The sequence below is a fragment of the Knufia obscura genome, assembly GCF_036327395.1.
Source record: "Knufia obscura strain CCFEE 5817 isolate CBS 148926 chromosome Unknown scaffold_28, whole genome shotgun sequence".
Classification (NCBI taxonomy): domain Eukaryota; kingdom Fungi; phylum Ascomycota; class Eurotiomycetes; order Chaetothyriales; family Trichomeriaceae; genus Knufia; species Knufia obscura.
In genome coordinates this window covers 36913-59822 of record NW_027042714.1, presented here as the reverse complement: position 1 = coordinate 59822, position 22910 = coordinate 36913, and the positions used below count along the sequence as shown (strand labels likewise).

The 22910-nt window shown below is 53.1% G+C and overlaps 8 protein-coding genes across 8 annotated transcripts; 3 read left to right on the top strand and 5 right to left on the bottom strand.

The window, feature by feature from the left end:
• Positions 1 to 609: 609 nt before the first annotated feature.
• On the bottom strand, positions 610 to 2439 carry PMZ80_011184 (uncharacterized protein; the record flags this gene model as incomplete). The annotated part of the gene is made up of 2 exons (XM_064879572.1): positions 610 to 2001; positions 2056 to 2439. 2 exons carry the CDS (start codon positions 2437 to 2439, stop codon positions 610 to 612), a joined length of 1776 nt encoding a protein of 591 aa, XP_064724676.1.
• Positions 2440 to 2905: 466 nt separating this feature from the next.
• PMZ80_011183 (uncharacterized protein) lies at positions 2906 to 3858 on the top strand (the record flags this gene model as incomplete). Its single annotated transcript, XM_064879571.1, has 3 exons — positions 2906 to 3005; positions 3057 to 3575; positions 3635 to 3858. 3 exons carry the CDS (start codon positions 2906 to 2908, stop codon positions 3856 to 3858), a joined length of 843 nt encoding a protein of 280 aa, XP_064724675.1.
• A 1684-nt stretch (positions 3859 to 5542) lies between these two features.
• PMZ80_011182 (uncharacterized protein) lies at positions 5543 to 9525 on the bottom strand (the record flags this gene model as incomplete). The annotated part of the gene is made up of 6 exons (XM_064879570.1): positions 5543 to 5698; positions 5745 to 6155; positions 6200 to 6272; positions 6321 to 6507; positions 6559 to 7112; positions 7157 to 9525. The coding sequence occupies 6 exons, from the start codon at positions 9523 to 9525 to the stop codon at positions 5543 to 5545; spliced, it is 3750 nt and encodes a 1249-aa protein (XP_064724674.1).
• An 826-nt stretch (positions 9526 to 10351) lies between these two features.
• Positions 10352 to 11138, bottom strand: PRX1_2 (peroxiredoxin 1; the record flags this gene model as incomplete). Its single annotated transcript, XM_064879569.1, has 3 exons — positions 10352 to 10477; positions 10530 to 11070; positions 11119 to 11138. The coding sequence occupies 3 exons, from the start codon at positions 11136 to 11138 to the stop codon at positions 10352 to 10354; spliced, it is 687 nt and encodes a 228-aa protein (XP_064724673.1).
• Positions 11139 to 12861: 1723 nt separating this feature from the next.
• Positions 12862 to 14008, top strand: PMZ80_011180 (uncharacterized protein; the record flags this gene model as incomplete). Its single annotated transcript, XM_064879568.1, has 5 exons — positions 12862 to 12940; positions 12991 to 13045; positions 13094 to 13120; positions 13175 to 13694; positions 13745 to 14008. The coding sequence occupies 5 exons, from the start codon at positions 12862 to 12864 to the stop codon at positions 14006 to 14008; spliced, it is 945 nt and encodes a 314-aa protein (XP_064724672.1).
• A 1309-nt stretch (positions 14009 to 15317) lies between these two features.
• On the bottom strand, positions 15318 to 18635 carry PMZ80_011179 (uncharacterized protein; the record flags this gene model as incomplete). The annotated part of the gene is made up of 1 exon (XM_064879567.1): positions 15318 to 18635. The coding sequence occupies one exon, from the start codon at positions 18633 to 18635 to the stop codon at positions 15318 to 15320; it is 3318 nt and encodes a 1105-aa protein (XP_064724671.1).
• Positions 18636 to 19331: 696 nt separating this feature from the next.
• PMZ80_011178 (uncharacterized protein) lies at positions 19332 to 19993 on the top strand (the record flags this gene model as incomplete). The annotated part of the gene is made up of 2 exons (XM_064879566.1): positions 19332 to 19335; positions 19560 to 19993. 2 exons carry the CDS (start codon positions 19332 to 19334, stop codon positions 19991 to 19993), a joined length of 438 nt encoding a protein of 145 aa, XP_064724670.1.
• Positions 19994 to 20312: 319 nt separating this feature from the next.
• Positions 20313 to 22781, bottom strand: PMZ80_011177 (uncharacterized protein; the record flags this gene model as incomplete). Its single annotated transcript, XM_064879565.1, has 1 exon — positions 20313 to 22781. One exon carries the CDS (start codon positions 22779 to 22781, stop codon positions 20313 to 20315), a length of 2469 nt encoding a protein of 822 aa, XP_064724669.1.
• Positions 22782 to 22910: the final 129 nt, after the last annotated feature.

Genomic DNA, 22910 nt, shown 5'->3' with positions numbered 1-22910 from the left:
ATTCTGGTGGCAACAGTGCCTGCGGCAGTATGATCCGCCTCTTGGAGGGCACTAGTGTGTTTCATCGTTGCTCCGACCGTTCTGGTGGCCGTGGTGGGGACATGATGAGCACCACCACCGAATGTGAAAGCCACTCCTCGGCCTCAGGTACACCCGTATTGGTAGCACTATCCCACTTCGGTTCTGTCGCAGCTCCTCCTCTCCACCATCTGACGAGACCAACTACGTCAGCACGGAGTGGTGGCAGAGACAGCCCGTGATGGTGAAGTCGGCGACTCCATGTGCGACCTGAAGCAATCGAACGAGCACATTTATCCGTCAGGGGTAACCAGCCATGCTGTACTCGATCTAAGATGTGAGACACTGGCTGTGACGCCGTTGTCGATGCCCAATTTGAAAGCTGAGGCATCGACGACGTTCAATTTCCTGGCACTAAGACTGAAGGACGGCTATGCAATGCATTACTTAAAAGCAAGCGCACAGACATGACGACAGCCTGGGTCTACCGACACTCGATAGCAGGACACAACTTTTTCTCTTCCTCAATATTATCGTCAGTCCTGAAAATGAACGGCACTCAGTTCCGAGCGCTTCTTGCAGATTAATCAGTCAAAACCAATATACGTTGTACTTGTCATTGAACAACGCTGCTCGACCTGACATGGTGGCGGGCTGCCATTCCTCGTCAGGCACAAACACCAGCTGTTCCCCTCGCTCGAACGATCGTCCAAGCTTCTGCTTCAGCTTCGCCTGGTAGGTAGTGACTTCTGTTGGTGACCGTGTGATGGATGGAGTCTGTCGCTGGGATCGACTTGTACGGAAGCTGGTGTCCGTGTCTTGCGTGCTTTGCGTGTCGACCAACTCTTGTGAATCTGGCACCGCTGCAGCCACGACTGAGTCAGATCGTCTCGTTTGTGTCGACCCATGCCGAGGACGCTTGGAACGGGCTGGACTCAGGGCCAGCTCATCTACCGAGGTGTCTGAGTCGCCCTCCAGAGGCACCGACATGGACAGAGACGTATGGCTGCTGACATGCGTGCTGGATGGGGTATCGGCCGGCATTTGAGCCGCACGCCTGTTAGCCTGCTCGATGAAGCTCTCTCGCTGGGCGCCAGCAAGGTCGCGGGCATTGCGATAGTAGGTGGCGCCTTTCTGAAATGTCTCTCGATCGCTCGTCATTGCGAATGCCTTGACCTGTGTCATATGATAGTCAGCCTGTTCCCCAGTGGTCTGCGGTGCTGTTGGATGCGAGGTGTACATTTGCAACGTACCCGTACCATTGTGAAAGGTGCTCGTAAAGGAATACGCTTTGCCATCGTAGACCACCTCGTCAGCCCCATAGTTCTGCAGACTGTGCACGGCTCGTGCGCCAATTGCTCCATCGTGACACGCCTGCTTCTTCGCAACATCCGCACGGCCCTTCTCACTCTTGGCTTCGAAGAAGAAGTTGGGTGCTATAGGGTTGGTTGTGTTCGTGGATGGGATGATCAGGTCACCGAGCTGATCGCGCACTTTCTTGTCCACCTTAGAGGCAGCAACCCCGTCGTACAGGTCAGGCTTAGCCGCCGCAAGGTCTTTGTTGAACGGCTTGATGTGGTTGAACTCGACGTCCGTCTCAGTCTTCAAATGATCATCTCGGCCGCTGATGCCGAGCAGTACTTTGAGCAGTACTTTCTGCATCATCCTCGTTTCGCTAGGGGCTTGGGCATTGGTCCGCTTGAACTGTCTAAAGTCCTCGTCCGTAAAGCGCGATGGAGACAGTGATGCTCTTTCCGCGCTCAGGTGTCGCAAGATGTCTTCGTAGTTTGTAGGGACAGGCGCGTCGTCGCCATCATAATCGTGGCCTTCAGGATAGACGTGTGCATCGATCAAGGCCTGTTCGTACTGGCCACTGTAGGGCGTAGTCTTTGAGGTTTTCGTCGATCTCGTGCGACTAGAGGCCCATGATCGCTTCAGACTTTGACCGCTGGAGGCACTCATCGGAAATGGAGCAAGTGCAAACTGTGGTTCAACATTAGCATGGTATGCAAGCTGGGAGGTGGCAGTTCGACTTACTCCACGAAGATGTGTGAGGACGGGACCACCACGACGGGCAAATCGCTGGAGTCGCTTAATATCAGGTTCCTCAGGTAGCTCGAGAAGCAATGCAGTAGAAGTGGCTCGATCTCTGCAATTTCGTGTCCTGTGGTCAAACTCTCGCAGGACTTGCCGGCTGAGCTGCACTTGCGAAATTCGATCCCAGAAGCCAGGGCTCGGTTGGTAATGGCGATGAGCAGAGGGCGAAGGCTTGTGTCTTTTCGGAGAAGGAGGACGACACTCGTCAGCAGCGTGTTCAGATGAAGAAGGAGCGCGTCGCTTGCGAGAGCATGGACTATGGTCAACCGCAGGCATGAAGGAGAAGGAGCGGCCAGGTGACGGACGGCTGTGAGAGTGCGACATCTTGTATGCTGAGTTGTCTCATCGATCGGCGCTCAAAATCCTCCCACCGACCCTCATCTGTGCCGCGTCAAAGTCGATACCTTAGCGTGTCAGGTCGGTCGGCGCTTCCTGCAGAGACATGCATGGGGTGGCAGGCACCAGCATGCGTAGCTCGAAACGATTGGTCCTGCGTGATCGAAGTCGTCCTCAGCGCTCCTTCATGCACGGTCGACGTGAGGGTCTTCTGTGCTGGCGGAAGTGCATGGCGCGGAGCCATGCGTGTAATATTGAGATGGTGGTTGTGTTTGCATGCGATAGATATGGAGTGAGGAGTCCAAGATTCAGCGCAGGCAGGCGCATTCTTCTCGGCATTCATTTTTTGATTGTCAGGGCAGGTTAGCCGAGGGAATACTTTGAACCCTGGCTTCGCCCTATCTTGTCTTGAGCACAACGTCCTCTTTACAACCACCATGCACTCCTCCTTCCCATGGGCGACTTCGTCGACCGGATGCGCGCTCTGCGCATCGGAGATCGATACCAGCTCGTGCAGCTGCTGGGTGAAGGATCATTCGGCAAAGTCTACCTGGGTGAGCACGACGTCTATTGTACCAACGGACTTAATGCTGACTCGTACACAGGACGCGACGCAGAGACTGGCAACGCGGTCGCCATGAAGCTGGAGCATTGCAAGATCGACCCTTCGCTCCTCGACGAAGAGATCCGCGTCTACCAGAGTCTCCAGTCGAAGCCAGGGTTTCCCCGGGTGTTCTGGCATGGCTGGCAGGACAGCTTCCAGGTCATGGTGTTTGAGCTGCTGGGACCGAACCTGGAAGATCTGTTCTGCTGCTGTGGCGAGACGTTCTCCCTGAAGACGACCTTGATGCTGGCCGACCAGTTGCTGCATCGGTTTGAGTCGTTGCATGCCGCCAACTACTTGCACCGCGACGTCAAGCCCGAAAACTTCTTGCTGGGAACAGGCCATCATGGGAACACCGTCTACATGACCGACATGGGTCTGGCCATCTATCGACCGCCGGTCACGGCACGCACAGCCCCGGGGCCACCGCACTTGCCCATCTCATCTGAAAGAGCACCATGCGAACCGAGCTTGATCGGCACATGTCGATACGCCAGCGTCAACGCCCATCTCGGTGTTCGTGAGTGCTTCTCCTCCTTGACCATTTTGCACCTTCCACTAACCAAGCTGTGTGTTCAGCGCAGTCACGACGAGATGACCTTGAAGCATTGGGATACATGCTGATCTACTTCGTCACTGGGCCACTGCCCTGGCAGGGCCTCAAGACCGCGAATCGAGCGGAGAAGAACCGGCGCGTGCTGGAGATGAAGCAAACCGTCAGCGTGGACGAGCTCTACCAAGGACTGCCACCTGCTTTCGTCACATATATGATCTATGTTCGCTCCTTGGACGAAGACGACTAGCCCGACTATCGCTATCTTCGAAACCTGTTTCGCCAGCTGCTCCGCCAACAATACTTTCAGCACGACCACGTGTACGACTGGACGATCCTGGAGTTCTATCGACAGGACCGCGCTGAGGCACAACCTCAAGACTGAAAGCACGGCGAAGTGAAGCTAGGTTTCAGCTCATACTGAACAGAACCGACCGTCGAGCACGAGACTCGGGAGGTACGAAGAAGGTTACGATGCGCACACACTCTGCCGACTCTGTGCAGCGGAAAACACGTGTATCTTAGTCCCAGCGCCTAGACAAAAAGTGAAGTCACAACTCCATCTTGCCTACAGGAAAGAATGAGCTCCGTATATCGTTGTGAGCTTGCTTACATGTCCAACGCCAGGTGCTGTACATGGTCACAAGCTTATCCGCAACAATGATGTCCAATCTCCTAAACACAGCTGTCACTCAACAATGAAGAACGAACCCGATCGATGAGCTTGCAGGACCTACCCTTAGTACTTGCATTGTCAATGCTGCAAACGATCGGTCCACTTAGTGCGAAACCAAACACAGATCTCTACAACGACCAAAACTGAACCTGAGTTCAGTCCTTCATCAGCAGCTACTGTACGCAAGTTACATGAACCTACCTTCTCATCAGAGTCCTGGGGCCACTAGATTCACGACAAATCGGGAACGTAACACAAAGAGACACATTCATGGACCTCCACATCCGAAACGCTGTTAGCGTAGAAAGGACTCGACATCCGATGGCATGAGACCAAGAAGTTCGAGCTATTACTCCTGCAAACAAGGTTCATTTCGACATTCATCCTGGGCAGCCTGGTTGACCTACCGAGCGCGAGGAGAGACATGCACCTCTGCCACGCATGCGACCGGTTCTCAGGCCATGCACGAGATCAGGGATGATCTGTCTCGCTAGAAGCCATGCAGAGCCACTGCCGAACAGAAGACTGTTGTGCCATGATGAAAGGTATAAGGACGCCAGTGAAGTCCTCATAGAATCTCATTCGAAGCCCAATCGAACGTTGTCCACGTACCTCCCAACCCGTTCAACCAGAGACCAGTCATCTTCTTCCCAAACCTGCCAGACATTCTTCACCAAACAGTCTACCAATCTTGTCCAACCCGCAGCTACAAATTTCGTCGCCTCGAGCTCTAAGCATAACCATGTCCTCACTTTCCAAAGCACCAAAAAACAACAAAGTTGCTCAAGCGAATACGGTCAGCCCGGCCACTCCTCCAAGCAGTCCAACCATGCCGTCTTTAAACTTAAAGCCAGCTGTTACACTCTCCAAGCGAGATGATACACCCCAAGCTCGCCCTGCCAGCTCTAGTGAAACCACAGAGCAGCCCGCCATTACAAGCGTCAGCCCACCAAGAGATTGCCCAAGCACTCAAAGATGCCGTCAAGTACATTATGTCGGAGCCCAAGGAGACCGGGAAAGCTACCACGCCCCAAGCCACGTCAGACACAGACTCCAAACCTGCTGTGAGAGGCTCGAAATTGGAGGTAAAGGACATACACGTAGACAGGAAACATTCTGGTACGCGTTATTAGGCCGACTTCATTCGAAGTGCTCCTTGTACATTTGACCAGCCATGACGTCTCGACCAACGTCAATATCAATTCCTGCGCCTCATTACCAAGTATGTGCATTCCCCAGTCAAAATCGGTACTTCTGTCTACATGTAGGAGTGCTCATTGTCAAAGTGTCCTGCTCCTCTAAAATCACATTGTAACTGTTCATTCAGGTCAATGGCTCGAGTGGGGTAGGAGAAGTTGACGGCCTTCTTGTCAAATGCAGCCATGGCTTGTGCTACGGATGTGGCATTGGTAATCTGTTGAATTAGCTTCCTGTCACTCACCGCTGGGGGAATACCGCACCTGTCGTCCATTCAATTTTTTCCCTGCCAGACGGTTGAGGTCATCTGAGCTGTAACCCGCTCCTCCATACCTGGTTACAGCCTTCGCCAGTTGGCCCGTCCACACTTTCTTCCGAGCTACGTCGTGCAAGTCGTCGTATTGCAGTGACAAATGAATCCGGCTGGCAATCGCTTCATCAATCGTCTTGACTCGGTTGGTGGTAAAAAACATAATGCCGGCGTAATATTCGAGTTTGCGTAGGAAGACGCAGACAAGCGCATTTCGTTGGATGTCGTGAGTCGCTCGTTGCTCCACGAAGACGTCGGCTTCATCTAAGAGCAGAGTGGCTTTCCAATGGCTCGATAGCTCTAGGATCTCGGACAGATTCTTCTCGAGGACGTCAGGAATGGTGCCCAAATCGCCCGCCGAAATCTGAAATGTTAGTGGTGGTGCTGTTGACAGGTGGGGCAAACTACCGTGTAGAAGGGTCGGCGGACATGCTCCGATATCGTCTCTGCCGTCAAGGTCTTGCCGACGCCGGGAGAGCCACTGGAGGAGGAGATGAGTATCGCCACAGCATGGGAGACGCCAACTTACTGCAGCAGGACGATCAATCCACGACCTTTGCCGGCAACGAAATCCTCAAAATGAACGTCTGAATCTCGTCCCAGATGAGCTTCGCTGAGCGCCTGAATAGCTTTCTTCGTATCGGCGGGGATGGCGAGGCGACCGAAAGACGACTCATCCCAGTCGATGTCGCTCGTGTACGCCACCGCGAATTCCACTAAGCATGTTAGACACGAAGGAGAGATCGCGTTAGTACAAGTTGACGTACACCATTGCTTGCGCTTCAGGCTGCACCCGTACACAGTCGGGCTGCAGATCAGCAAATCCTGCTCTGACAGCGACTTGGGGTCAGAGGTGATGGCGTGCAAGCCGATGACAGTACTCATTTCACCGCTCCATATTCTGTAGTCGCGACTTCCTCGTCCGTCCGTCCCGGCACCAGTCTCACCCTCTGAGAAGGTGGTACTAGTCGTCGCGCTCGTAGCCGTACTCATACTATCACCACTTCCTGTCCGTCCATGGCCCCTCTTCGTACCGTAGGTGTTACTGTTTGAGAGAAGACTCCTTCTTCCCCCATCCTCGGCAACAGTAGTAGCTGCACTCTCCCGCCGCTCCAGCATTGCTAGTGTACCCATACCGCCCATTCCTGTCGCGCGTCCGCCGCCTGCTGCCATGGCCGCGGCGTTGAATACGGCGGCTGCATTGCGACCGTCGAGGGCTTCGTGAAGTCGCTCGATCGTTGCTTCTTGGAGACCATCGACTGGTAGGGGCGTGCCATCTGTAAAAGCGAGCAAAGAGTGTGGGGCGAACATAGCGGATTTCCTAGTGATGGAAGGGAGGATGTGTAGAGGAAATGCAGCATCAACCTGATGGTGGATGCCGTGTGTAGTAGGTAGAGCGATCGGCCACGAGACGCAGCTGGCGCGGAGCTGTTGCTGGGCAGTTCAACAAGGGTCCTGTTCGTTGAGCGACTTTGCGATCGCGACTCGTCAGAAGCGAGCATGATGCCATTTGTGCTTGGTGTGATGGTGACTGCAGAGACGCGGCTCGCCGCTCGAGACGTCAGGCTGGGCCGAAGTGTTGCGGATTCCGAATCAGCCGCATCTGGTGACGAGGTTGATTCGAGGACGAGCTGGCTGAAGAACGGGCCCCACCGTCGTGCTAATATGCTCGAGTTGCACGGTATCCTTTCACCTCCTTGCGCAACGATTTCCATATCGCACAGCTCGGTGACCTGAAGTGCTATCTGTCCCAATTGTTCAGCTGCAACGGAGATACTTCTACCTGCAGCCGACTTGGATGGCAGACTCTGCTGCAGTGAAGCAGGAATTGAAGGAGCAGAATTTGACACATAGGCAGAAGATGGACTGTTTCTCCTCGGATTATCGTATAGTCCATATGCTTCGAGCTCCACCAGACACAGATGTGCGAAATTAAGTCTCCTGTGGTTATAGTCACTCACCAGGTTCCGCTTTCGATGGTCAAGGATAACGTATGTGTTGCGCCGGTTCCATAGTACCCCACGATTCCAGCTTCCTTGTCCGAAAACTGTTCCAGCAGTATCGATCATGGCCCAGGTCAAGGTTCTGAGATCAAGTGCCCACAGCGCGTACTCATGCTTCGAAGAAGTCAGGTATGTACCGCTGACGACGAAATGGCCATTGATTACACCGCCGTTGGGGAACCTGAGACCTGGTGGCGAAATCGGTCCGTTCATGGACTTCTCCTCCAGGTTACCGTCTGGCGTCCGTACCTGCAATTCCAGTCTGACATCAAGGAAGTTGTAGTTCGAGTAGATCAGCATTGGAGTCCCAGACTGATTCTCAGTTCCTTCGCTCAATGATGACCGGCGTCCTATTTTCTGTGCGTTGACCCCTGGTAGTGCTGTAACCATACTTTTGTAAGCACCGCAATTCCTGTCATACGGCGTGCTGCGCATCCATTTCAGGTTTCGCATATTGAAGACGCTGATTTGTGCAATATAGTTGTTATTACTGTCCTGGCCACCGACAACGACCATTTCAGCACCGCCAGTACCATCGATTTGTACTCCAATAGTGCCTGAATGCGGGCCAGTAGAAGATGGATTGTGGTGTATCGCAGACACATGGGAATCGGCGGAAGCGAAGACAGCCGAGGAAGGCAGGATAGTCGCACAATGTGCATATCTGCCTTGTGGGCTATCCGACCTTGACGGCTGTATTTGTGTCCATTTCCTGGTTGGCACGTCGTAGACGTGGATATCACTCATCACGACGACTTCCGGTTGCGGTTCGCTGGATCCGTTTGACTGAGTATGTGACTGAGTAGCAGGCGACATTCCCCCATAACACACCAGCTTCGTGTCACCTAGAGCACACACGCTGTGGAAATATCGAGGTGGCGGCACATCTCCACTCGTGTCTACCTTTGTCCAATGCCGCCGGACTAAATCTAGTTCATATAGTTTCGAGGATAAGTATGGCTGGTTCTTGCTGTGTACACGACCTCCGAAGACGTAGAGTTTATCCCCTATGATTGTCGTCGTGGCGCCAACAAGAGGCGGCGGCTCCTGGCCCATCGTTCGATGTACATTACAAACAAGTCCGGACACATTGGCAGCTGTCGTGTTTTGCTGATTGTTCTGCGAAGCTAAGTTCGTCTGAGAAGTGGAGTGATGTATCGAGCTCGCCGCACTATCAAGCCCCGGCTCTGACGCGGTCAAGCTCAGTCCGCTGGTGTTCATGGCGGCTTTCGAATCGTTCTGATGTCCTTCCTTCTCACGACTTTTCGATGATTCTGTGTCAGAGTTGGTGGCATCTGCTGGAGCTGGAAAGAGAAGTGACTCAGAGAGAGAAGTAGAAGAGTTCAGGACAGCACAAGTGTCCTGTGGAGGTCCATAGGGCGATGCGTAGTCGGGTATTATGATGGGCACATGTCTTGGCCGTGAAGGACGTCGTGGCGATGGACCAAGCTTCGTTGGCGACTTGTCATCGAAAGGTAATGTTAGTGCTTGATACGCAAAGGTGGTCTCGAGGTGAAGATGTTTTGGCTTAGAGTCGGGTTGAACGACGACAGACGAAGATCGACTCGAGAAACGACCGGAAAGTGTCGCAAATCTCTTAGGATCTCGCTCGCTTGCCGAATCTGGCGTAGAAGGTTCGACTGGCGAGAATACTGGTGTGGGGATGTCGTTAGCCTCGGACACGGGAGATGGTAGTCCAAGTTGAAGGCTCCTCCTTCTGAAGCGATCCATAACTGTTAGTAAACAGGAGACTTGAACTCTACAAGATTGCCGGCGGTGCACCAGGGTGGAAGGGTACGAGGAAAAGAAGCACATACATGTATTCCAATGACTGTCCTCTCACAAAGAACTATCGAAATGCCACAAACGTGCCAGGCGAACCACAAAATCGCGGATCAAGCAGACAAGATGGCAACTCTGCTCCGTGCAAATGAATCCAAGTGTTGATCATGGGCTGAGTCTCGGTCTGAGGACAAAGAGAATGTCGTTTCAGAGGATTGGATATCGATAGCTAGGAATAGGTGGCTGAGGTTGCCGGAGGTCAACACATTTCCTGCGGTAGTGACCAGTATCAGAACAGTTCACCTGAAAGTCATCCGCGGACAGTGATGGAGAGTGACGAGCTGGGAGTGAGTTGACGGTAGAAGTCTAGAAGAGGGAAGTACGGTGTGACCCCATAGTCTTCTGGACGAGCATGGATAGGCCTGATGAGGAGCGTACTAGCTAGTATGTGGGCTTAGGCTTGGCGCAGGAACGCGTTTGGTCTGGCACGTCTGGCACTTTGCAACAACGGCAGCGATACTCGTCTTCGTGACACAAGATCTTTGGAATAGATGTAGGGACTGCGAGGAGCTGGGCATGGCACTGAAGCATTGGGACCATTGCGGGTGTATGGTAATACTAGATTGATGCCATCACGCTATGCACATGGCACGGCGGCTCGGATGAATTATTGTCAGAAATGCAACGACCAATGTCGAGTGCAACAAATCAGCCTTCGCGGTCTTGGGTCAAACATTGATTGGACTATGTAGCCTTTTGCGCATCAGGTATCATCTTATACAGCAGCGCTTGTTTGTTCCTTGGGCAGAGGAGTTACTCTCAGGTAGGGCTTGATGGCCTTGAATTGGGGGAAGAGCTCCTTGGCCTTCTCGTTGTTGACACTTGGGTGGACGATGACATCCTATAGACACTTGTCAGCTTGTAATTGCGCATATTGAAGGGCAAATGCTTACATCTCCCGGCACCCAGTTGATGGGTGTTGTAACCTTGTGCTTGTCGCCAGTCTGCAGCGAGTCGACGATTCGGAGAACCTCAGCAGAGTTTCGACCGGTGGAGGCAGGATATGAGAGGATAGTTCGGATAGTCTTCTTCGGGTCAATGATGAAGACTGATCGGATTGTGAAGGCCATGCCCTTGGAGTCGACGTTGGTGGCATCCTGGTGGTCGATCATGTCGTACTTCAGGGACACCTCTCGCTGCTTGTCGCCAATAATGGGGAACTTCAGGTTGGAGCCAGAGATCTCATTGATGTCCTTGATCCATCCTCCATGGCTCTCGATGGTGTTGGCAGACAAGCCAATCAGCTTGACGCCTCTTCTAGTGAACTCTGGCTCGAGCTTTGCGAAAGCACCGAGTTCGGTGGTGCAGACTGGAGTGTAGTCCTCGGGGTGGGAGAAGAGAACGACCCAGTTGTCGCCGATGAACTCGTGGAAGTCGATGGGACCTGCCGTCGTCTCTGCTTTGAAGTTGGGGGCAATGGTGCCGAGTCGAAGGCTGGTGATGGTTAGTATCATAGTTGATGGAACAGGCGGGCGCACTCACGGTTCTGGTCTGCCGCCCATGGTGAACTTTTGTTCGGTGGTATGTGATTGAGAATAGTCCTGTTTGAAGCTGTCTCAAGGTGGTGTGTTAGCGGGACAGAAAAAGTTTCTGAGGACGCGCTCAAATAAATGTCTGGGATGCAGAAGTCGGCCTAGGAAGGGATGACGAAATCTTTCCATGACTTTCATCAGAATACCGGTAACTCCTCCACCGCATGCACCAAACTTGAAGAGTGTTGCCACGATGAAAGTCTTTCGCCCTGCCACTGCTGTTGACGGATTTATCTTGCACGATCGACCATGTCCGTCATTGGCCGCCGCTGCGATTGTGACAGCGCCACTAAGCTCTGTTGGTACTGCTAGCTAGTAGTAGCATCAATTACCCTCTCTCTGTGCTGCAGAAGTCCTTTCAAACATCCAAAATAAAATGAACCACGGACTATTACGTCACTAGAACGCGCGTCCAAACTCGGACTTTCGCTTGTAGCTTCGGCCGTCATTGCTCGCTGCTCGCTTCAACAGTGTTTCAGCAAGTATTGCGCAGCGCCAAACCCGTCTTTTCTCTGCCCGAACAAGTAAGGCACAGCTGAGCTGTCACACAGATTGGCCTCTACCTGCGGCTCAATGCTCCAACACTGAGAGTGACTGTCATGCCTGCGCTGCGGGCTGTTGTCTCACAATTGGTGAAAGAAAGCGGTTTTGCAGCTATCCTTGGTTCACCCTACGACACCAAGCTTCTATGTGTTCAGAGATTTATCAGACTCTTCGCCTATGGTATCTCGTTCTTGATCCTTGTCCACTACCTGACAAATCTTGGTATCAGCGATGCACGAGTCGGTCTATTCATGACACTCACCTTGCTGGGTGATGTGGTCATCAGCCTCTGCTTGACTTTGATTACTGATAAGGCTGGCCGGCGGAAAGTGTTGGCTGCGGGCGCCGGAATGATGGCCATGAGTGGTGTTGTTTTCGCCTTGAGCTCCAATTACTGGGTCTTAGTCCTCGCCAGTGTGGTTGGGATCATCAGCCCAAGGTTCGACCACGGATTTGCCCTTCGTAAGCATAGATCATCCGGAAGGTGGCTCAAGACCACATATACATGTCTCTGGTGCTTAGTACGGCCAGCGGAGCGCACCTTGTCCTGCGGTCATCCCATCTGTGAAGAATGTCTTGACGGATACTACGCTCCCGGCTACGGCGTGTACACGTACGTGGTGGACGCGTGCCTCGTGTGTGGACGTCATGTGGCCATGGCATTCAAGGTCAAAGGTCCCACGGTGATGCCATCCCTGCTGGGCTTTGACGGGGGTGGCGTACGAGGCGTTGTCGCGTTGATGCTGGCGCGACGGCTGCAGGACGCGCTGGATGTGCCGTACCCGTTTTGGGAGTTTTTCCACTCGGTGGTGGGAACCAGCGTGGGTACGGTGCTCGAGCCGTGTGGACGGTGGTCGTTGCTGACGAGAGTTTCTAGGGGGGGGTGATCGCCCTCGATCTGATTGTCCACCGTTCGTCTCTGGATGAGAGTCTGGCTCGCTTCCGACGTTGGGTCACCCAGATTTTCCCTCCCAAACCGTACCACTGTCTGCCGCACTGCCACAAGCTGCGCGATCTCTTCATCTGGCTTGTCCGAGACAGCAAATATGACTCCCGGGTGTTGGAGACCGTGATGCAACAGGCTTTCGGCACGACACAGCGGTTGTTCGAAGCATCATCGCAAAGCTGGTCCGGCCTCCGACTCGCCATCATGGCGACGATGGCATCCACGTCCCAACTCTGCATTTTCACGAACTACAGTGGACGGGCTGACCATCACCGGGACCCCGGTGAGCTGTTCTCCGACGGGCACCGCGAGGATACACTGACAGTGATCCAGGCTACCGACTTCTCCGGCCCACCAAGATGGCCGAAGAACCGCTGGTGTGGGAAGTGTAAGTCGGCCTGTTCATCTGCGAGACGTTTTACTGAAGCTCTGTCAGTGCCCGCGTCACCGTGGCGGCGCCGGGGTATGTGATACCGCCCTCCCATCCTGCGTGCCCTGCGAGCTGACCTGGCGCTAGGTATTTGCGGCCGAAGATGGTCCAGGGTTTCGGCTTGCTCCAAGATGGAGGACTACGAGCCAATAACCCCATCGAAGCTGGTCTGTGGGAGTTGGACTCGATCTGGCCCGGTCACGCCCGGCCCGGCTTGGTACTGTCGGTGGGGACTGGCTATCAAGGCTCCCCTGCTCACGAGCTGGGAGGCCGTCGAGGTTTCTGGTTCGACAGTTTCATGCCTCGTATCATCCGCGTCTTTCTATCGTCTCCGTGCCTGCACGGGCAGAACAGTTGGATCTCCCTGCTCAACCGAGTCGACAAGGCTGGGCAGGTCGATTTCTTTCGCCTCAATCTCGAGTTTGACGAACAGGAACCCGCGCTGGACGACGTGGCGCAGCTCCCCTGGTTGTGTGAACTCACGATGAATACGACCTTGAATCTCATACCGTACCGGAATGCCATCTGGGCCTCGGCTTTTCTATTCGAGTTAATCGAGCGGCCTCTGCTCAGCCGCGGCCTCTGCTCAGCCGCGGCCTGTACACTTGTGAGGGGGTCATATATTGTAGCTTCCAGGACGCCCGACCACTGCTACAGGCCATCCGTCGTGCATATATCGCACCCCAGATCGCGCTGGATGCCAAAGTACTGTCTCGCTTGGGGAGCGGTGACGACTGTTGTTCCGGGTGTGGGTTCTTTCAATCCCGTGTCATGTTTGAAGTGCGCCATTTGGACATCACGGTCGATCTCAGCATTGCTTTCGAGAAGGAGACGCGCCGTCACATCTCCAGCTTCCCCAACACCATGCAGTGGTTCGTGGACAAGCAAACCCGCGATGGACAGTTGAGGTCGTGGCATTAGGTCGCCAAATGTCCCTGCCTTGGGTGAGATCGGAAGCGGAAGGCATCCTGGTCAGGAGGGAGCGCTTCGAAACGGGCGAGGAATGGTTAAGGAGGCATACAAAAATTCAAGGAGCAGTGTGATAGCATGAATGAGAAAGTCCCTTTGCTTATAGTGTTCTTCGGCGCGATAGTCTGTCTCTCCATGCCGGCACCATAGCAACCTCATGGCTACAAAAACTGGAGACCTCTGAACTGAAACGCTGACAGATATCACGATCGGTGTATCGTCTCCGGAACCATTCAAGCCCCTCCATCAGTGCGCCTCATTCCACCCGCTGACACGGACCGCGCGGAGGTTCGGCTCGCACGGTATGCTTTCAGGTCAAGCTTTCCGCGACATAACAACCCAAACGGAAAAATCCCGATGTGGTGAGTGAACTAACGACATAGGTGTCTCCCACTTGTTACCACATCACAGATGTGTGACAGGATCTTCAATTTCAGAAGGGTAACTCATCTTCAAATGAGCTCTGTCAACACCGAACGTTCCTGCTACCTTCCAATGTGACGCGACAGCTTGTGTCGGCCAGAGCGCTAAGCAGAAGAGCCAAGATCTGGTTCATCGGCGGCCGTGGGAGACACCACTGCCGCCGGACATTGGCCCTTACACCACCTTGACCGCGCTGTCGCGTATGCATGACCACAACGACTCTGTCGGAACCACCCTGTTAGATCTTTTGACGTCGAGCTTGACCGCTGGCACACAGTGAGCCAAAGGCAAGCAAGCTCGACCAGTCTGGATATTCTCGTCGAGCTCTTATTCGCCGTAGATATGGTCAGCGAGTACAACGGTCTGACTTTGCTACACGTTGTGCAAGCGCCGACAGAGCCATGTGAAATCCACGTGGCGGCTGTGGCGGGATAGGCCAGTATGCTTCTGGTGACTTTTATCCAATCAGCTCGTGATTATCACTCCTGCCAGGCGCTATCGATCGGGCATTCTGGGTCGTGAGCACACACATCAACTCCTGCAGGCGTTTCTGACTCGTTTGGCCATGAGTCTTGCAATGGCATGCGGATCTGTGATCTGACTAATCGCTGATGAGGCAGCCAAGAATCTGAACGTGATATCCTCGGCAAGAGCCTGACTGAGCCCTCACGTAGCTCAAGGCAGCTAGACAAAACATCTCGGATGCGTCCGCAACTGCTGGACACCCTTCAAGCCCACAGCAGAGTCCTCTGCTGCGTGAGTGGCCTACTATAATATCACATCACCGTGGTCTTCTGATGATATGATTCGACTCCGAAACCCTAGCCCGGCCCCTTCTCTACTCTACCACCCTTGTAGCCCTATAACCAACCACGGGGATGCTCGTCCTCATAACCAAACTCGAGCAAATGACGCTCAGAGAACTCATCGCCATCGCCAAACTAGCCCACACAGGGTTCAGTCTTGGATGTCCATGTAGTGGATAAATAACCCCTGCCGCGATCGGTATCAACACCACGTTGTACACCAATGCCCACCCAAAGTTGAACTTGACCCTCCGGAAAACGGTGCGCGAGAGCGTGATGAGAGTCAAGAGGGAGTGTAAGTTTGAAGACACCAGCACGAACTTGGCACTTGAGATGGCGACATCTGAGCCAGAGCCGATGGCGATTCCTGCATCTGCAGCAGTGAGGGCGGCAGAATCGTTGATGCCATCCCCGACCATCGCCACGATGGCTCTCCCGGTCTTGCCATTGCGTTTAGGGGAGGAAGATTGTAGCCAGCGGATCTTTTCAGCCTTCTCGGAGGGGAGAACACCGGCAATGATATTGGTGGCTGGGATACCGAGCTGATATCCAACCGCCGTGGCGGTTGTAGCGTTATCCCCTGAGATCATCCAGATGCTCAACCCCTGTTTGCGTAGAGCAGAAAGTACGGCAGAAGCTCCAGAGCGGAGCGGGTCTGTGGTAGCAAATTGTGCAACAAGCTTAAAAGCGGCTTCCTCCCCGTCTGAGAGGGACAGAGGACGCAGCGCCAGAAGGGCGATGCTTTTCCCAGCGGTTTTCCATGTTGAAACGGAGTTGGGCCGGTGATTGTTTACCACCGTGCCAAGCAAGGAGATAAAAGTTTCACTGCCGATGGCAGCTTCGTACCGGGTGTCATTGGTGGATGTGTGGATGGTAAATGAGCCTTTGAGACCGCGACCGGGTATCTCTTCGATAGTAGAGTTGATGATGGTAGCGCGGTTTTTTTCTGCGCAGAGCGCGGCAATAGCCTTAGCTATGGGGTGACTTGAGGACTCTTCGAGCGCTTGCGCGATTGCCCAGATGACCTTTTTCTCCTCTTCACACGAGGCCATGACATCATGGTTTGTAACACTTGGGTTTCCGCCCTCTGTCAGCGTGCCGGTCTTATCAAAGACAATCACGTCTAGAGCAGAAGCCTCTTGAAACGCCTCGCCGCCCCCCTTAACCAATATTCCGTGTTGAGCCGCCAGTCCAGAACCTACGAATAACGCTGTTGGAGCCGCTAGTGCGATGCCGCACGGGCAAGCGGCGACAAAGACTGTAATGGCAAACTGCAATGCCCAGAATGCCCAGCCGCCGGTATCAGTATCTCGCCAACTGTCCGGCAATACCCCGCCCTGGCCAAGTCCAAGCCAGATAACAAACGTCAATATAGCAATGAGGGTGATGACAGGAACGAAGTATCCGGTCAAGATATCAGCAAATCTCTCCACCGGCGCTCGTTTTGTCTGGCCTTCACGAACAACTTTGACGATTTGATCGAGCATTGACGCGCCTGAGACTTCGGTAACTCTGACGCTGATCGGTCTACCGGTGTTGACCGTTCCCGCAAAGACTTGATCGCCAGCATTCTTGGTGACGGGGCGAGACTCTCCAGTCAAAGAGCTCTCGTCAAACGCGGAATCGCCGAAGACGAGTGTGCCGTCGGCTGGTGGAGAGGCGCCGCGGAGAACTCGAACCACATCTCCGAATTCAAGAAGGTCGACATTGATTTTCTCAACGTCGGTCGCCGGAAGAGATGATTGGCTATCCTCTGAGTCTGGGTTAGATCTCACAAGCAGAGTTTCCGTTGGCCTGAGCTTTCCGAGTATCGTGACAGCATCGCCGGTCTTAGCTTTGCTATACGCTTCCAAATAACGGCCAGCGAGGATGAACATCGTCAAGAACACAACTGCATCGAAGTACGTCGATAGCTTCCCGTTAGGCTCTCCTGTCTTTCGCGAATCCAGAGCAAGCACAGCAATCGAAGGGAAGTACGCCACAGATGTACCGGCGGACATGAGCAAGTTCATACTGCCGAAACGGTAGAATCTTCGGAGAATTGGGACCTTGCTATTTCGCCCCCACGATGCTTGGATCTCCTTGACCGCCCTTACGTGGAAGACATCGGCCGCGAGGAACATCACTGGCGTCGCAAGGAAAAAGAGCGCCCACTCGGCGCGAGTATCAGCACCGGCCCACATTTTTCCTTGGAAGAATATTCGTACGCGATTGGTAGAGGGAACTAGGCCCATCCAGACCACACCGATGAGGAAGGTTGGAATAGCGACAATGAAGCTGAGAAGAAGCCGCAGGAGTAAACGGCGACGCTCGCGGAGCTGCATAGCTCGGGATCGCTCTTCAATCGTTGGAGGATGGTATATCGTGGCCTTCAATTGATCGCTAACGCCGTGAATGGTGGCCAGTATGTCTCTGATAGTAATGATGCCGTGTTGAGGACGATATGTGACTATGATGAAGAGATCCTGGTGCGATGGTGATTTGTCGACAGTGAGAAGTCTCGGGAAAGATGATGATAAAGCTTCGAACACTCGTTGTGGGCAGTGATCGCAGAACATGCCGGCTATGCTGATCATGACTGTCCTCTCCGCCTGCTCGTTGTCTTTCTGTACTCCACCAACCTGAACAATGTTCTCAACGTGACAGCCGTATCCTCTGTCCTCGATTCTGTCAACAATCTGATCGATGTTATCCTTCGGACCGGCAAAGGTAACGGTTGCGCTGTTCGTAAGTAAACTGACGCTGACATCCTCCAGGAATTTGAGTCCTTGCACCCCCTCATTGATGGAGAGGATGCATGCTGCGCAAGTCATGCCGGCGATGCTGAGAGTGGCTGTAAAATTTTGGACTTTAGGGATAGTCACTATAACGTCCCTAGACATCTCGACTTTCTTGTACGACTTTTGGCAAGCAACACAGTGCTCCATGTGCTTCTCGTTGGGCCGATGGTTGGCATCGCCTAGCAATCCCGGGTGTCCTGTCGTCTGACCCCACGAGATTGTTGATGCCTGTTTGCTCAGCGTCTGAGCGGCCTGTTCCAACCATTCTTGCTGAACCTGGACTACATCTTGCTCGTAGATAGTATGACCGAATTCATCTTCGGTTCGCATACTCTGGACCTCGAACGCTGCGTCCGATAAAATTCGAGACAGGTCATCAGCTGAGTGCTCGGGAAAATGGACTATCGTAACCTCGTGTGATACATAGTTTGCGATAGTCGATAGCGGCGATGGCTGTAATTTACTGAGCACCTCCTGGATATAGAAGAGGCAGGAGGCACAGTGAACGTTATCTATCAGAATAGTCGTGGTGACATGGCCCGTCGGCGGCGGCGGTGGACGGAGCGCCATTCGTCTGGAGCGATCTCCAACGACTTGATCAATGCTTGAATGCTTTTCTGGCACCTAGACGCGGGCTGTTAGATGGTGAGAAGTTGGTGAATAATGTACTGAGTTGTCCCAGAGGACAAAGCAAAACGACGGTGGCTGCAGAGAAATTATGAAAAAGGAAGAACTTGATTTTGCGCAGCTTTCAAGTCTGAGCTGTGCCTCCAAATCCTAGAAGCCTTCAATGCCGGAAACGTTGCGCGCAGGGAGGTTCGGCGCCAAGTCATCCGCAGCCTTGCCCAGCCTCGTACATGTGAAGTCTATATCCCCTGGGTCGTTTCTGGTTGTAGCATCTGTCAAAGCACGGACAACGGCATTTGATTGTATTCTGTGCATGGAAATGGTGCGGAACCCGATACATCTAGTTCCGAGCGGCGTCATCCTGTCAGTCGAACACGGAAGCATGGACATAGTGCCAGACCGGTATGCAAGTCGTCAATGTGCGCGCGATGAACGCTACGACCACAAAGTGTGGTGCACGAGTTGAGTGTGTCCGCGTTCGCGGCAGACGGTGCGCAGATGCCAACTGCAAGAACTTCACACGTGAGCAATTCGGCTGACTGCTTATCCGGGATTTGACCAAAGCAGCATCGCCCGAGAACATTAGAATCTAGGATAGTCCGAACAGTTCTGTTCAGCAATAAAAATCGCACTCTAGCCATGAGTCTTTAAAAAGGCAAATAGGGGAGCGAGAGACGATGTATTTAATGCGCGTGCAGCTGCGGGCATCAGAGAGACACTGATCTAGATTTTCGGACCTGAGAAAATGATATGCATTTTGCGGTAAGCTCTGCCGTCCACGTCACTTTGCCAAAGTTGCCAGATATGCTCCCTCGACGCAATGGCAGCGCCCCTCGGAATTACCACACATTACCCGATCTCAGGCAGCTCAAGTACCACAAAATTATGGTCTTGGACACCGATCGTTGACGATCGATGCCGCAGCAGAGTCACAAGGCGACAAATGTGATACAACGTCACAAGAGCACGCGCTCATCTCAACTTTCGACCTCTTCTCTATCGGTATCGATCCCTCATCATCACATCCTGTCGGTCCAATGCGCGCTGGCAGTATTTTCGTCGCAGATCTCGTCGAAGCAAATTTCCTGCATCAGGTTGCCAGAATTCGGATATCCACTTACGGTAGCCTGGCTTCCACTGGTGAGGGCCACATGACACCAAGCGCATCACTTCTTGAACCCGAAGGCGCCGACGTCCAGACAGTCGACACATCAACCCAAGCCGCCGAAGCAAGTGAAATGCAAGCAGGTCAAGCAAGCTACACAGACCAAGACGGCAAAGAGCGTGCAGGCAAATTATAACCAGGCAATGCGTGAACAGTCAGGTCGAAGGAAGTCGAAAGGCTCTGTGAAGAAAAAGGCTTCTTGGAGACGATCAACAGGTGTCTGTGAACGACTTTCTCATCCCCGGACGAATCTCTCACAATTGTCGTGTTTTCTGCAGCAAATGAAACCATGTACTCTCTTACACTATGGATAGTGATATTCTCGAGTGTGGCCGAGGTGCCTCAAATAAAGAGAAATTGCTTTTAGAGACTATGAAAGTGAGACTTCTAGACTTGTGTAAGGTATAGCTAGCACATACACGTAGTGACCCGCTGAACTTAGCCCTCCACGATGGTCAATATTGTCTTTTGAAGAACTTTAGCTGCAAAGCTATCAAAATGACAGGTAGGACGCTGACAATCTCACCTAATCCCGCATACTGAGGCTCGATTCGAACGTTGACGAAGGCACCAGCGGCCAACAGGATTGCGAACACGTTGTACACAAAAGCCCACGCGAAGTTGAAGAAGATGCGGTGAGATGCTGCCTGTGACAAATCCAGTAACACCAGAATCCCAGATAAATAAGGACGCATAAGCACAACGTCTGCAGCAGTCTGTGCCACATCGCTGCCAGTGTTAATGTGCACACCAGTATCGGCCTGAGCAAGCGCCACCGCGTCGTTGGTCCCATCGCCGCAAAAGAGTACCTTTTCCGCAGCATGTCTCCTAAGTTGTTTGAGGTATTCCTGCTTATCACCAGGTGTACATCTGGCTCGAACATGGCTTGCCGGGATATTGAGCTGAGCTGCAATGGCGTCAACGGCTCCAACATCGTCACCGCTAATGATTGAGACAGCAATTTTGCGCTTCTGGAGCTCGTTGACGACAAATTGTGAGTCAGGCCGGAGCGAGTCGGAAAGACCAAAGGTGGCAATGGGTTCCTCATTCATTGTCACGGCGAACACCGTGAAACCTTGCGTCAGAAGTTTCCTAACCTCGGGACGTCCATCGATTGCGAGCCAACGAGTGTTGCCACAGCGTACCGCCTGGCTATCGAACGTCCCTTGAACGCCCTTTCCGGTAATCGACTTGGCATTGTCGATCCTTGCAGCACGAACACCTTTGTCTTTGAGATAGGCCGACACGGCAACAGAGACGGGATGTTTGCTATCACAGGTTAAACCTAGAGCAACAGACGCAGCATGGTCCTGATCTTCACCGAAATATACCTCCTCCATCACCGACAACTGGCCCTGCGTGAGCGTGCCGGTTTTATCAAAGACCACATGAGACGTATTTCGTGCGATCTCAACAGTAATTGCCGACTTGAATATGACGCCATGTTTTGCCGCGACTCCTCCAGCAATTACAATGACCATGGGTACGGCAAGGCCGATTGCACAAGGACAGGAGATTATGAGGACCGAGAGTGAGTATGTTATGGCGTTTACCGCTGCCGGTCCCCCTTTTTGATGTCGCACGGCAATACCGACAGCAATCCAAACGGTGAAGGTTATGATGGTGAGCGCCAGCACAACCGGTACGAAATAGCTCGCAACAATGTCAACAATCTCCTGAGTCCGCGGTTTGGAGAACTTGGCTTGGTCTACCATGGTGGCAATGGTACTAATGGTATTATCTCCAGGCAGGTGTGTTAGACGGATGACAATCGCCCCGGAGCCGTTCAATGATCCGGCAATGACAGGAGAACCGGGATATTTCTCCACGGGTATGGATTCTCCTGTCACCATAGACTCGTCAACTTCAGTCGAACCCGATACGACAACACCGTCTGTCGGAATCCGAGAGTCAGGTGTGACTTTAAAATGATCGCCATACTGGAGTAGTCGTACGTCGATTGGCTCATCATGAAGCCCGTCAGCAGTGCACAGGGTGGCAGTCTCTGCCTGAAGGGACCTGATGGACACTGATTCGACCGCCCTCTGTCTCGCAAATGCACTTACTAATCGTCCTAGCACAATCAATGTGATCAAGAGGGTGCTAGTCTGGAAGAATTGCTCGGTGGGGAGTGGGTGTCCAGCCACCATAAATGCAAAAGAGACGATAGAGAAGATATATGCCGTAGAGGTGCTAAGGACGATGAGTAGATCGATCTCGATTACTCGAGTGAATATGAGAGCCCGCAAAGCACTAGGATAGAACGGTCCGGCAATAACAGATTGCACTATTGTCGCAAGTGCCAACGAGGCGCTTCCATAGGCGATAGGACGATGAGGAAGTGAGGCCCAGGCCATGACAAGGACGGGGATGGTCAGAATAATTGACACACAGGTGGTCCAGGCCATGTTTCGCACATGTTTTCTTCCAGTTTCCATCTCCGAAGAGGAGCGGCGTGCAGCAAGCCCAAGTGGAGTATCGAAGCATTCGTTGAGAAGCGTTCGCGCTCCGACGATCCTACCATCGTATACGATTCGTACGATCTGTTTCCCGATGGCCGTCATCTGGAGGACGCCGGGAGGGTATTTTTGGCCAACGAAGGTCTTTGCATCGCCGCTCACAAGGACGTCAATTTCTTGTCCTTCATTGTTTACTCTTTGACAACCAAAGCCAGTAGTCTTTTCAACCGACTTAACCACTTCGTCCACGGAACCGGCCTTTTCGTCAAGGTCGAACTCGGCCTGCGAAAGTACCAAGCTAGTTTGAAGACGATGAATCCCAGGAATTCCTTGGAGGGATCTGAATAACTTCGTTTCGCAGCCGGTGCATGTAAGTCCTTGCACGTCCAAAATGACGTGTTGAAGGTTCGAAGGCATCTGTTCGATGTCGGTGTCATATACCGCTGCTTCCTCGACTTTCTCCATAGTGGGAATGCTAAGCACCGTATGAGTACCAGAGCCACTGCAGCAATCACCCTTTGAACACTTGTCGACTTGAGAGACTTCTAGCGCACAACCTGAAGGAAGACTCCCACAACCATCATCGCTGCATTG